Consider the following 15,669-nt stretch of genomic DNA (forward strand, 5'->3'; position numbering starts at 1 on the left):
GAAATCACAGGCAGAGGCATATGCCAGCATTGGGAATGCTAATTATTATTTTATGAAGAAGTATTTTACTAGGGATATTTTATTGCAGTTACAGAGAAGAGCTCTGGACTTTTCAGTAGCATAAACACCTATGAAAGGTACAAAATATCACATCTTTTTGTTCCAAAACAAGTGGGTATGAGACAGCTCCATAGTCAATTGCTTCAGGATGGGCAAAAATTCTCATCCTAGTGGCAGCGCCAATAAAAACTAAAATAGTATTAAAAATCAAGGTTCAATCCCCTAAATTTATCCAAAATAAAGTCACTGACCAGAACCATAACAAGAAAACAATCTGTGCATGGCTAATAAGAGCACATTCAAATAACAGAGAAAAGTCCTGTCTTTATAAACACCATGATTTTTTTTGAAGCCACATATGATTGAAAGTGAAGATCCTGTGCCATTAGCATTTTAGGCAGAACTCCCTCTCCACTGATGTCTACTGAGAACACTACTTCAAAATAATTAAAGGCCCAGCACAATCATCTAAGATAAATACAAAGCAGTCTTCAAAGTCCATCCCTTGAGAAGGGGCACATTTTGTGAATCCATGAAAGAAACAATAAATAACACTAGAGATTCCGACCTTTATTTCACAGCTAAAACCTAAATTTCCAATGAAGTTCTTAAGCTTCAGGGAGCAGAGGAAACCAAGCTGGCCTGAACAAGGGTGGGACTGTTCACACTCCCTGTAAACAGAGGATACACAAATAATAGACAGTGTTACGTAAAACCACAGGAGTGTCAGATCATGTCATTTTTGTTTTTAGCTGGTTTGCTTCCAACGTACTTCTCAAATGAGTATTATCTATCAGGAGCAGGAAAGCATGTTTTTCCTTTTATTGTGTGCATCTAATAATACTGTTCTTCATATGCATGGCAAAAACGGGGCCTAGAATGAGCTCAGGGCATCTAACTTCAGGTCTCCCAGCCCTGACAGATGAGAAAACACTGACCCCAACATATGGGGAATGGTATCTGGAGAAGGGTTAGAACAAAAACGCTCTCGCACCAGGACACGAAGATGCACACAGACCTGCAGCCTCTGCTCTGGCCCTGGCCCTGGCGGTCCCTCACTCGGCACCACCGCCGTTACTGTCATCGCTGCACCAGGACACCCACGGCGGGTGCTCCAGGGACGGCACACAGCCCCAGCGTTGTTCCTGGCTACGGACGAACACACAGGAAGCTACATAACACTTCCAATCCACAGCTATCTTCCTTCAGCAAACAAAAGGGGAAAAAAAAAATGGGAACTTTGCTTCAGTACAGCCTTCCAGTGACTTTGGTAACTCCAGTAATAGCAGGATGGCAGACTTAAACCCAGCCTAGCACGAGGGAGTTCAGCACCTCAGTGCCACACCGGGCTTACATCCGTGTGGCTAGGACATTGCTCCACAGATTAAGAGCAACACACAGGCAGACTTAGTTGCTTTTGGGGAGATTTCTTTTCTTTAAACAGTTATAAAATAAAGTGACAACTCCAGCAACAGCACCACAAATGTGAAAGGCTGCACACCACACTCTGGAGGGCGTCTGCACCCCTCACTCTGCCTCACAAGTGAGAGAAGGAGGTAAAACAAATTCTACTGCAATCTGTGTGTTTGGTGGAGAAGATGATAATTATTAATCATTAAGTAAACTTCCTGTTAGACTTATTTAAAACAAAAACTTTAAAAATTCAGGGCTGTTTCAGGACCAGACCCCACTGTTTGTAACAGAACTCCATATCTGGGCTTCAAAACAGTAAATAAACCGAATTCTGTCCTCACCTAAAGAGGGGGAGATGGAGAAAGCAAACGAGGGAGGGAGGTGATTAAATGTGTTATTAATGACAAAAAAAAAATCTTCCCAAGAAAGAATAGAATCATTGCCTGAATATTTAACAGAGCATCGTTTGGTTTGTGTGTGACTGGCAAAAGCTGGGTGTTGATATATAATATGACAATTTCATTTTAACCAGCATTTATTCCTGAACCGCTGTTCTTCAGAATTACCATTGTAATAAGCACTGAACAAAGCAAAAAAAGAAAAAAGAAAAAAAAACAAATGAAAAAGAAAAGGAGGAGGAGGAGTAGTATCTTTGTCTTATTATGACATACGTGACTTGGACATACGCTGAGATGAAAAAGGAAAAGGCCTCATCTATAAATGTATGCCAAGATTACAGAATAATGGGAAAAAGTGGTCTAGCAGGAAAATCTTAAGCAAAAGTGTGCTAACTGCAGAAGGGTTAACACTGGTAACATACTGTGGCAGAAGATTAAAAAAAAGTTGAGGTTTACTTTAAATTAACCCTTTCCAGTCCATATGCCACTAAGCAGGTACCAACCTAGAAAAATAGTCCACCTAGCAGTAGCGGCCCTTTGAAATTAAAAAGAGGAAAAAAATAATTTCTTTTGTTCAAGTCAGGGCAGCCACAAAAGTCCCAAATCTGTTGGAGATGTCTGAGTGCAGGGATCTCCATGTCGGCACCGCAGTCCGGCCCTTCGCCTCGCCCATGTCGTCCGTGCAGTGAACCGAGAGGCATTGCAAGTGGCTGCCAGTCTGCGCCGGTGCTGAGGTCTTGTTCGGGGGAAGGTCGTGGGCTGGAAAGGGTTAATAGAGAAGTTATTGTCACAACTGTGCAATACAACCAAGTAAATTCAAAGCAACAGCGAGTAAAGGCGCGCAGGCGGCTCACACGCAGAAGGCCGCCCCCAGACCCGGTGCGGGCAGGGGGAGCAGCCGGGGAGCAGGCGGGCGCTGCCGCGCGAGGCTCCCGCCGCCGCCGGGCTGCCGCAACCCCAGGGCTCCCGGCCAGGCCCGGGGGATGCGCTGGCACGCGGGCACACGCGGGCACACGTGGGCACAGGCGCCGGCCGAGCTGCTCTGACAGAGGGGCCCGGCGGGGTCCGGCCAGGCTGCTCCCGCCGGGACAGGGCCGCAATGCCGGAGCGGCGGAGCCCCTGGCGCCTGCCAGGAGCCGTTCCCAGCCGTTCACCACCGCTCTGGCTCCTTTGCAACCAGTCGATCAACCTCCGTGACTTCCATCACTTGCATATTTTCTGTCCAATATACCTGTAGGGTCCACCCGGCTGAGATAAACTGCTTAAGGATTTTTAATTAAAGCTTGATCTTTTTTATTCAGTGTCTCACGGTGGTGAGTTTTACAGGTTAATTTTTCACTGTGCCAAAAAAAATCCCCCAAAATACTTTCTTTTACATGCACTTCTCCGTCCCAAATATATCTTTGTCATCCTTCAATTTTGCCACAGCGCACCTGCCCTGTCCCCCATCCTTTGCAGGCCAGGGATACCTCTCCTTCATCATGCTGGCTGACCTCAATTATTTAGTCCTACTCCATTGTTCCTAGTCAATTCACACGAAAAATCAAACTTCAGCTCTCACCTTGTACAGCCTTACATTTCCTTAATAACCTTTTCACAGGGGCCTTCTCAAAGACTTTCTGAAAAGGAAAAGCAGAAGCTCACAGCCACCATGGCCTCTGTCGGCCAACCCTGCGGCACAGAGCAGGCTGCTCCCTCGCTGCCCTCTTTCCAGGACAAGCCAACCTGCAGCCTGACAACGGAAGAAAATTCTCTCCAAGACAACACAGTCCCCCGGGACCACTCCTTATTTTGCTGGTGAGGATGTCCAAGCTGATGCAGACAGCTCCCTCCAGTCCCAGGAAGGAGGGCTTTTAGCAGGATTAAAAACTGTGAGTAAACAGCGTAATAGTGTAAGTAAGTCAAGACAAAAAAAACCCGAAATCTAGACAGGCAGTTTGCATTTTCTCTCATTCACCATTTCATATATATTCACCCAGGAAAAGTTGAGAACAGACTCGACTGCAGTGTTAGCAAATGCAGGGCTCCATAATTTCTCTCTGGTAAACACAAAAAAATTCCCATTTTGCATGGGTAAGGATGGTCCTGGAGCATGCCAAATATGCCAAAAAATGGGTGTGAATGTTTAACCTTGTTAAGACTTTTCTTCACATTGTCTTTCTAATGTTCCAAAACTTAAGTAGTGCGGGTTTATTACACTTCATGGAACAAGTTAGATTTGTTTCACTTAACCAACTACAAAATCAGATATCCAACAAGAACCGAATAGCACTGTTGCACGATCGTAGTGATACCAAATTTATGTTAACCTTTAAAATATCTTAAACTAGTCTGAAAGCCCCTGATTTAAACTGAAAAATGCTTAAATGCTGGGTTATAGGATGCCAGATATGTTCTTATTCAAAACAGTATCATAACACCATATAGAGAAACCTGGGGACATGATGCCATAGAAGACGCGAGGAGGAACCCTACTCCGGAGTAGCGACTACTGCCTGCTTAGCAACCTGCCCTGTTTGTGCAACAACGTGCAAAATCCACACAAACCTTAGCTTAGCACACTGGTGGGGTTTTTTGTTTTTTTTTTTCTGTAGGATATCATCACTTACCACTGTAATAAAGAATCCAAATATCAGTTGGTCAAAGATGCTCACATTTTTTAAATCCAAAGTGGATTACAGCGTCCTGTAGTTGACTAGATTTTATCAGCCAGTTTTGACAAATAAACAGCAGAGCTGAAGCACAGGGCAGAATCCTCCACATAACCAAATGCACAATTTCAGCAGGCAAAGACTGCATTAGCACATCCTTTCTTTGGTCAAACACTGGTAACTTTTATTCTTTTTTCCCGTTACCCGCTCAGCCTCATCACATCCCAGACTTCCCCCCTTCCCTGTGCTGCCGCTGCCTCGCTGAAGAATAACAAGTGTTTTTACCTCCCTGGGGCTGCCTTTCAACCTTGGCCGTTAACACATCACTGACACGTCTTTGCTGGGGAGCTGGTCCACTCGCAGCCTTCTGCAGGCACAGCAGCAGGCGCAGCTCCACAGCCGTTCCCGGTGCAGGGCAGGGAACAGCAAACATGACTCCATGTGCATTATTAACAGCTCTATTAGCGGAGAAGAGTGAATCCAAAGCTGAGATTACGATGCCACTTCAGGACTCCCTAAATACATGTTTTTTTTAATGAATGTTGATTGTAAATATACCTGCAAAAGTTTATATTTATAAAATATGTCAAAATCCAAATGAGATTACATAGGATTGAAAAAGAAGAATGTTTTTCTCATTTGTATTTGTTCATGTTCCTTACGATGCACATAGTACCTAATTTTTTTTTTTTTTTTTAGATCTCCCTTAAAGTACAGGACATGCTGGTCTCAGTACAGGAAAAGCCAGCGCCTTGAGATTAGTCTTTGTGACAGCAGCATTCTTCCTCTGTTGCAGAAAAAGAGGAAAGACTCCTGCTCATGAACTGTTGTCACAAGAGGCCAAGGATATCTGTGGTGTTTAGGCAAGGAGCGTTTACTGTAGGATGTTGAGACCAGCATTTGAGCTGAGAGCACAGGGACGTTTACAGAGGTGGCAGAGAAAGAACATTCCCAGACCAAGATCCAGCAACAGGCTGCATGTCTCCGAGCACTCTGCTTTGATCAGATCCGGAGCTTCTGACTGCACAAGCCCAAAACCTTTGAACTGTGCTTTGCTGGCACAGGCAGCAACGTCTGCACCAGTCGTTCAGATGCCAGCAACATCCAGAAAGGATCAGGTCCTCAGCCAATAATTAACTGAGGATGTCTGTATGCCACAAGCCTCTAAAGAATACCAAATTAGGTTTCTTTACTGGTAAACCAGTGAATTAGTTTTAATGTACTTGCTGGGGATAAATAAAGGAATCAACGCAAAATAAATCCCACAGTGATTATCAGGATTTGTTGGCCCCAGAGGAAAACTCAGGTAAATGAGGTGAGCAGGACCTGATCCTGATTTTGTGAAGTAACACTGACCCTCACTGTCCACATAACAGCTAACTCAACAGCATTGTGCAGGAGCTCACGTTGTCTTGCCCTATTGATAAGAGCAGAGAACATGATGCATTCAAACCCAGGAATGAAAAGGAAGAGGGTAAGAGCTTGCAGTACGGCTTGCATTGGCAGAAGTTGTTTCAAAGGCAATTTGGAGGGAAAAATTCAGTGCAATTTTTTTTCCAGTCATTTCTGTCTTGACAAAGCTTTTCTGATGGAACCCTTCACATTTAAAAATGAAAGTTGCTCTGTTCCACCTGGTAAGAATCATATACTTAAACATGAGAACCTCCGCCTGATGCTTGTCCAAAACAGTAACATTCTCTCAGCAGATCTGTTTTACCAGCCTTCCCCAGTATTTCACTGCCTCATTCAAACTAACAATGCCACAGCACCTGCTTTATGCAATACACTCTCATTCCTGAGGGGTATTGTTAGCAGAGACTGATGGGACTCAGCAGGTTAAAATTAGTCAGATAAAGCAAGATGGTGTCATCACTTCATTGCAGCCTTGCATTTGCCAAGTTTCAGATAAATCATTGTCAGTTATGAAGTACATGTAAATTTTTTTGAAAGCAAGGAATTTTCAAACAAATTGTCTAAATTGCAAAGCTGCCTCTATTAGCAACTACTGCAAGAAAGCTGTAAGTGTTATTCGTAAAAGCAATACCCTTCTCGCAAGAGCCACCTTCCCCACCAAAGGTCTAGCGATGGTCTGGGCGGAGACTTCCTGTCCCAGCCGAAGGAGGCAAGAGAACAGAACCTGGGAGAGAAGCTAGTGAAACTATTCAGTTGCAGGATGTGCCACTTGAAAACAGCAACTTTTGCTGGCCAGTGCTGAAGTAGAGATAAAAGCTAAAACATCTTATGTAAGCACAGCATGGTCAGAGAGAAGGCGTGAAACTCAAAGCAATGAACTGACTAAAGACCAAAAGGAGTCTGGAAATGGCTCAACCATCACAGCATCAAACCATCACAGCACAAAAAGCTGTGACTAGAGCAAGGCCTTGCCGTGGCAGCCTCCACTGCCTCCTTTATACAAATCAGTACTGGCTTTAGTTAAGCCCACCTTCATGAAATACCTATTTTTCCCACTGCTTCCTTACTTTGACTCCTCTGATTACATTTATTCTTTTATAGAGCATTCTCCTCCATGCTTGGTTGGTGGGCAGTCCTTTCAGTCTAGGGAGGACAGTTGTCTTCAGAGCAAAACCAGCCCAGCTGCCTGCGAGCGCGGCATGGTTTCTCCGACGCACCCGTTCTCTCCCTGCTCAGGTGGCGGCAGCACATTCTCACACAGAGCAACGCAGAAATGTCATGATGGTTCTAAAAGGCAGTTACTGCAAATATCAAGTTTAAATTTCCAGCACTGGAAACAATTTCTTCCTTTTATCTTGATTATACTATCCTATCCTACCCATTATTCCGTGCATAGCAACAACCCATACTCCGTTTTTCAGAGGAAGATAAAAACAAGAAAAAACCCACAACTATGTATCCCAGCCAACTGTGCAAAATTGCTCACAGCAGAGAAAATTCCTGCAATAATCACTGAATGCCCTGGAAGTTAACATGAGGGTTGATTAATATTATTAACTCAGCTTGTGCACAGGCATTTCCAAAAGCCAGCCACAACATCTGGAAGAGTTGGGTGACTATGGCAAAAAAATACTTGCAAACATTCATTTGAACATTAAAGTGATTTAAGTCTGACCATTTTCACACTGTTTATGTGCTTGTGTTCAGCCAATATTCTAGCAAATTTGTTTATTGCTGTTCAAACTGTATATTTTAGGTAAATATTTCAAAGTATTCTCTGAATAGTTTTGTATCATTCATCAGTAACAATAACACACAAAAGAAAGTATAAGAATTATATCAACCAGTTAGGACAAAAATACCATGCTTCTCTCCTTTACAGAGGAGTATGCGTGCACACACATTTTTACATTCCCAAAAGACTAAAAAAATATTTCTTTAGTATTAAAGTTTGCTCTTGGGCGAAAGCTATACATCAAGCTTTTGAACAGACTTACCCACATGAACACATTTCAATCTTTAAGCCCCCCAAAATAAACAAACAAACAAAGAGAAAAACAGAGCACAGTAGAGACTCTCTCACCCAGCCTTTCTCCCATGCCCCTGGATCCTCGTGCTACGACCTTACACATTTAGGAAGCCGCTCTTTCGTTCTGCTCTATTTTGCAAAGGCATGCATGCATTCAGCAAATGAAAGGTTGCTGTTTGTTTGTTTGCACAGTATTAATGAAGGCACGGTAACTAACCCGCGACAGAACCCAAGCAGAGGCAAGGAAACGTGCTGCTTTCACATGCATTAGTAGTCCAAAGGTAAGACACAGGGAGAAGACACAGAATTCTTTTCAGCCAATAAATTCAATACCAACACTTCAGACTGATTTTTCACATCAGCCAAGAAAAAAACATTTCTTTTTAGTGAGATTAAATCCTGACACTCTCCTTATTCCTGAAGACACCAAGTACGCATACTTTCATTCAAGCTTTCTTCTCACTATCTTTTTACTTAGCCCACAGTAAGCTGCTCTAAAAAGCCTTTTTCCTCATGTAACATCTTCATATGTACTTTTAAAAGAGAAACATGTTCTCTTAATTGCGATGACCACAACAAACATTACACAAACCAAGATGTGTCCTGATTTTAAGGTAAACTAATCCCACTAAAATCAAGTTCACCTGCTATGCTATAATGTATTACATGCATCATCTCACAAGAGATGAGATTAATTGGGGAAGGTACAGTGTGTAGCCAAGGCAACAGGAGATGCTACGCAGAGGCAACAGGAGTTTACACTACTCTTCAGGTGCTGCTCCTGTCATTTCTCTAATTTTTGCCAAAAACAGCAACAACAAAAGAAACAAGAGACACTGACAGGCAGGAGCGAGAGTGCGCAGTTACAGTCTGGTGAAGGTCTGGTTTGGAATGGGTTCCACCCTACATTTCAGCGTTCCTGTAAGACTGAAGTGACAAACAGGAGGTGAAGATCCCTGGAATGGCTAGTTGCCGTAGGGCTTGTCCCTTACGCTTCTTCACAGGCTCTGACAAAGCCTCGGCTGCGGCTCCGAGCTGCCCCAGAGCCCCATCCGCCCCGCACAGCATGGGCCCCGCGCGCCGCAGCCCGCCCTCAATGACCAGTCGAGCGTAAAGCTCCTGGATTGCGACTGATCTTGTTAAAACTAAATCAGATGATTTGGCCAAAAACACTATATTCCCTGATCAGAGATCAGTTTCCCCTCTACCATCTGATAACCACTCTTAAAGGATGCATTAATAGGCTTCTGCTCACTCTGAGCCCGTTAAGTAGAGGCCAAGCTACCATAAGAGGGAATAGATTTGAGTAATGATCTCTTATGAGGCAGGAAACCTACATATAGTGTTTAAAATTATTCCCTTAGGACAAGATGTTTTTCACCAAATCTCCCACATGACAGTTTGACATATTGGTTCAGGCACATAGCTCTGCATTTGTACATGCTACAGAATCATCTTTTTCAGTTTTCAAGAAAAATAAGGTCTGAAAACATTTCATGTTTGTCTGCACACTGGACCTAGTCGCCACAGATTAATTTACTCCTAAAATGCTATTTTTTAAACACAACTAGTGCATTTGTGTTTATAAACAAATGAACCATCTCCTCCCTCACCACTGTAGCACTGATAAAATCTTGGATAAAGGTATTTTCTTGAGCTTGGAGTGTAAGTAAGGGCACATTGCATTCATTTGTAAATACAAAGAAATGTCACCTGCCACTTATTTACTCTATAAAACTTGCACCACTTTCAGTTTTCTTCCCCTCTGGCATCCTGTACCCCTGCTTTGGACTGGATCATCTGTCTCTTCTGATGACTGTCTTTGGCTCTGGATCCTGTACAGTACCAAGCACTCTGCTGGCGCCTAATGAAAAGCTTCATCTGCTCCGTTACTGAAATCTTCTTCTTGCCCTGATTTTATTCCTTCATTTATTTTGTGTAACTTGTGTGATTTTTAAAGCCCATAAAATGTGTAAAGATGTTACCCTCCTCAATATGAAGAAAATTAAACAAAAAGACAAAATTTTATGCAGTTATTAAGATGAACGGATAAAGTCTATGACTCATAATGATGAGCACAATTTAAATGGGGAATAGGAGAGTCCCCTCTCTGCTGACCAGGAATGGTATGCATAGATGTCTCAACTCCAGAGTATTGGTCACATCTCATTCATTAACATTTCAAGAAGTCATTTGGTTTGGTCAGCCCATAGATTTATTGCAGAGATCTAGCCTCAGAATTTTTATAACCAGCTGAGCTACACTATAAAAGCCTTTTCTCACAAAGGACGGAAGGCTCTTTAGTGAAAAAACGCGTGCACAACACTGAGCGCTGTCCCACACCACCAATATATCCTGCAAGCCAGAACCAAGAGCTTTGCTCATTAAAGCATTTGACTTTGCTGCATATAGACAAGACATCACGGAAAGGAAAGGAAAGGAAAGGAAAGGAAAGGAAAGGAAAGGAAAGGAAAGGAAAGGAAAGGAAAGGAAAGGAAAGGAAAGGAAAGGAAAGGAAAGGAAAGGAAAGGAAAGGAAAGGAAAGGAAAGGAAAGGAAAGGAAAGGAAAGGAAAGGAAAGGAAAGGAAAGGAAAGGAAAGGAAAGGAAAGGAAAGGAAAGGAAAGGAAAGGAAAGGAAAGGAAAGGAAAGGAAAGGTTGCCACTGCTCACTCGGGCTGGGAACACAGCCCATTTAGCCTTAATGTTGAGTCAGTGCCCACCCCTCCATCAGCCCATCAGGTCTGGCAATGTCCTCTGATCCTCAAAGCCTCTTCCTCCACAGAAAGGATGATTAATTGGAGGTGCCTGCGACTCTAAAGGGAGCATGTATCAGACCATGTTGCAAAGATGTTTATTTTGCTTTAAGTGGTCTCAGAGCTGGCATGGGGCTCTATCAGCACTCACTGCTCGCACAGAATTTAGATAACAGGAGCCACAGAATGCTTGCTGTGAATATATTTTTTTCTTTTTTCCTCCCTTGACCTCCTTTCATGCTCATATTTTCACCAGGAGCAATGGAAGGACGAGTGCAGCACAACAGGGCGGCACCCCAAGTCAACGGCAGCATTAAGGGGACGTTGCTGATCCTCTCACTGAGGGCTGGGGGGTTGCGGTCAGAACGCAGTTTCCTACTCCAAGGCTCCAGTGCAGACCTGGGGTGGATACTGCTTGAACACAAACTCAGACTGCTAGCCACATGGCAGTGTCTGAAGTAACTGGTGAAAATACCATTAAGCAGGAAAATTACTAATCCAAACAGTGGAAAAGGCAGCAATAAGCTTACACATAGCATGACCTTGAAGATGCAGAATGAAGGATGTATGGATGAGGAAAAAGACATTGCAATTTTAAAAAATGTATTCTTTCCATCAAGGTGGGAGAAGGGTAAGAGAAAGGGGGGAAACACAGAATTCCCCATTTTGCTTCCCACTTGCCAGTGGAAGAGGAACATGGTTTCACAGGAAAGCATGAAACTGTCTACACCTATTTATTTCTCTGGAAGCTATTATTAAATTACTTCTTTCCAACTATACAACTGAGAGGAAGCATAAGCCCTGTGTCAGACTGGAGAAACCTGAAGTTCTGTAGAAAAATCACTATGTACCTTGGGGTAAGACCAGCTTCTTTTCCCTGTTAGATGGATATGGGAGGGAGTAAGGGAAAAGGAGGCAATGAACTGTTTTTAACTGATATCCTTCCCTCTTTTGGCTACTTCCAGTTCCTCTTTTCAATTTAACACATTAACTGGTTTACTGCAAAATATGCAAACCACACAGTGAAGTTCTGTCTGCCCCCTTTTAAAGAGGTTGATTTAGGGGATTTTAGTTCTCACATAATAAAAGACCTCTTGCAAACCAGATCCCATCACAAACTACAGTGCTGGGTACTGCTTTCTGCTGGCCTAGTGCTGCCTTCCCCTGAGCAGGCAAATCATGGCTAATGCGCAACAGTCAGTGAAAGCTGAACTCCTGACAGCCAGGCTTTCACCTGTGATCTGAACTACTCCAACCACACGGCTTCCGAACACGCGGTCTGCGCTCCCAGCACCGCCACCAGCACCGTCCCCACGCAAGTCCTGTGCACAGTTAGAATCGGCTTCCACACCCACGTGAGGAAAACTTGCTTAAAACAACAAACCAAACCAACTGCCATCAACATTCAAATCATTTTTGGACAGTTCCAAAAGAAAACAAAAGGCAGTCTAGGAATTACAACATGACCCATTACAGCGGATTCAACTCTCCTGACACTTATATGATACCAGTCGGAAGCCAGTAAAATCCACTGGGAGCTCTGAATTATTTTCCAGGGCCTCAATTCATGACAAAACTGAAAGTCATCCTGTTGTTCTCCCTTCCCCACCAATTCACCAGGCCATCAGAGACTTTCTCCACGACTAGATTTGAGGAAGTATGCATAAAACACTTCACAAACACCGTACTTGTAAGCAAACAGATTCTGTTCTCTAAACCAATAAAATACTTGCCAATCAAGAAAGACTGCTATTCAAAAGAGACAGACACTGATGAGCTGTACAGCTCATCCAGGTAAATACCCAATAGGTGCTGGTGCATTCTCAACCAGTTTTGGCAAGCAGTCTTTCACATAAAGTTCTGGCTTCCTTGTTGTCCAGTGACTCTCCAGGACACTGCTCCACACGGGTGCAAAGAGTGCACAGGATCAGCAACAAAACAGAAACCCGTACGTGTGTCTCGGTGGCAGGTCTCAGAGAAGGCAATCAAGCCTAGCACTTTTGCTCGTCTTGGAAAGGAGTTCATTGCTTAACCCCCTCCCTCATCCTCAGCTCTATCGAATTTGCATTCTGACCTAGCATTAGGAAAAAAGGTTACAAACAGCTTCTCCTAATCTTCTTTCCAAAGGACTGCAGTTTTTTCAGCCATCTCTCTGTCTCTGCATTCAGCACATAACATGAAAAGGAGAACTCCACAGTAGGAGTGAATATTGGCTGACTGATCTCATGTTTTCTCTACTGTTGGCGTACTTCACTCACTTGCACTAACGAAATGCTTTGAGCCTATCTTCACCAACGATAGCAACCCACGCACCCATGATGAGTAAGGAAATGTTGATTTTTTTGTACCCAATAGTTTCAAACTTGTTTCATACGCATGCAAATTATCACATGGCAGCTTTATGAACAACTCTAGACCATGTGAAATCCAACTCTTGACATCCAGAATGCATGAGCAAATCAAAGGTTTTTCATAAAATTCAAAGTGGAATTTTTTGACTCCACAGAAGTCACATGGAATTGTTAAATGTGAGTTCATTTAACGAAAACCAATTCCTGGGCATTGTTTAGTATTACTTTAGGACAGGCCAAAACTGAAAGAAACTCTGCTTAAACATTCTGCATTAAATTGCCACCTTGACATTTAACAATGAACTAAGTCAATTAATGGTGACTAATGCCTGCAATTTCTGTGCACTGGATTACCTCACAGACCTGCCCTCTCCGGGAGGCACCTACCAACTGGCCACCGCTAGCCAGTGCTCCTGAGAGCTCACTGTCAGTCACAGAAGAGCTTTAAACCGTCTTAAGGTGGTGTCCTGGGCTATGGCCTGAAATCAGTTTTAATCGATGCACGAGCTGTTTTTGCCATTATGAAGTCACTTTTTAATGCACGTTAAATAATGAAAAATGGCTCTGAGGTTGGCCCGAGCTTTGCTCTGCCGGCTACACCATCACCGCTAACCTGAATCTTAGCCAGAGGATGGTAACTGAAAGAGCAATATTTACTTTAACGGTCAAATTCATTCTATAACCAGTTGTATCATTTTAGTAAGCCTTGCTGCAGCTCATTTCTTTTTGAGGACACACAGGTCAAAAGTACTAATATTACCTTCAGCCTAATGTGGGTTTCAATACACAGAATAAGCCTCCAAAAATAGCATTAAAATGCCCACTCACACTGGCAAGAAAAGTGGGTGTATTAATGGAGTTTGTAAAGGCAATGAATAGACAGTGATTATGCACAGAGCGAAACAGAGGAAGAAACATGTAAATTCCAGCTTTCTCTCATCAGATTTGTGCAACAGCTTCTACATAATTGCTGGGGAAAAAATAGAAATGACAACACTAAGCAGGATATTTAAGCCCTGTATATTATACATGGAAATCTCTATTTTCCTTAAATGAAGTGAAAACAGAATGAAAGGAAAAGATTCCCTTCAAAGAACTTTGTTTGTAGTAGCTTAGTTTCAGGATGAAAATTAAATGAGCACTTGTTAGCCCAGTGTTAAGAATGAATTTGTCTCTCAAATATTATCAGTCTCTTGCGAGGAGAAGGCTTTGACACAGTTGCCTGAAACCTTTTATGTATTTAGCCACCTCTTTCCCAAAGAATTCAGAGGAGCAGCATCCTCGCATCCCAAAGCCAGATCTACATCCAGCTTGACTACCAGGGCAGGGGGATCTCCAGTCTTCCACCTACTAAAAGAAGTTCATCTTTCAGTCCTTCCCATCTTCTCCCCAATTCTGCCTGCAGCTCCTGTAGGTGCCTCTGCCATATCTATAATTCACAATTACGAGAGACCATAATACAAAACTGCCACAGGCAAAGTCAATCACTCCCAGGGGCCTCACACATCTGAGGCTCTTGCACACCAAGAAATGGTGATAACGTACATTAATGCTCTGGGGTAAACCACACAAGTTCAAGGATATTTGTGAAAATACAACTTTAGTTCACAAAAGGCTTACAGTAAGCTGGACGAAACAGCATCCAGGTTCTTTAGCATTAGCTATATCTCATCTGTTTATAGCATTATATTGAAATACATCCCATTTCTCTTTAGTATACCTCCAACTGTAATTTGTTTTCTCAGAAGGATTGGCTTATATGTGATGACCTTAGCAAACAGTCTCCCTAAAATCAAAAGGAGTTCAATCCATTTCACTATTCAATAGAGGAAGGAAAAAACTAGACCAGAGACCTAAGAAAAAAGCCCGAGTGTCTCCCAAAGAATCTGCAGAGATGCGTTTTAGAATCAGACGCTCCTCAGTCCATTCTGTGCCGATGAACACAAAATGCATGGACGTGACTGTCCAAAACTAATGGTTTTCAGAACATGATTTCCAAATTCCTGGTAGCTCATGGACAATCTCTAAAGAGTCTAAGAAAAATAACTTTTTAAAAAAAAGCAGACTTGTCAAGAAGCTGAAGTTTGCTAAAGAAGGGTCAAAATCTGTGCTGGAAAACATTTATGTGTTTGCAAATCAAATTGAGATCTGATGCTGTAGACCCAAAAGGCATTTTCTGGGTCAGTTTTTGCCAGGCCTTTTCTGCTACAGAAAAATCCCAAATTTTACTATACCCTGTATTTGATTTTGGCGGCAAAGAGAGATGGAAACATTGTTACCAAATAATGGATCCAGCCCATTCAGAAACATCCCATAAAGCAGTAGAAGAAAGGTTTGATGAGTCAGCTGGAGGTCATAAATCTGATGGAGGACTAGGGTTTTTGTTTGCACAGAATGTTTTTAAATTAAATCTATTTGAAGGAAAACCAAAAAATCCTCCAAAGGAAATATACAACCATGTGAAGGAGGAATAGCAGTTAGGGAAATTCACCTTAAAAAAAAAAACCACCTGGCTTTGTTAGGTAAGCCTGTAAGTGTCATTGTTAGGATAAGAAAAATATAAGCTCATCTTTTTCTTCCAATTGTCATATCACTGTGGAG

The 15,669-nt window shown here is 42.8% G+C and overlaps 1 protein-coding gene across 1 annotated transcript in view; it reads right to left on the bottom strand.

Moving 5' to 3' along the window:
- Nucleotides 1-609: 609 nt before the first annotated feature.
- MN1 (MN1 proto-oncogene, transcriptional regulator) overlaps nt 610-15,669 on the bottom strand; it is a 39,239-nt gene continuing 24,179 nt past the window's right edge. The window contains exon 2 of the mRNA XM_067307032.1: nt 610-2,630. Coding sequence (XP_067163133.1) covers nt 2,446-2,630 — 185 coding nt within the window. The 3' untranslated portion in view covers nt 610-2,445. The remainder of the gene's footprint in view (nt 2,631-15,669) is intronic.

The sequence above is a fragment of the Apteryx mantelli genome, chromosome 17 (genome assembly GCF_036417845.1).
Source record: "Apteryx mantelli isolate bAptMan1 chromosome 17, bAptMan1.hap1, whole genome shotgun sequence".
Taxonomy (NCBI): domain Eukaryota; kingdom Metazoa; phylum Chordata; class Aves; order Apterygiformes; family Apterygidae; genus Apteryx; species Apteryx mantelli.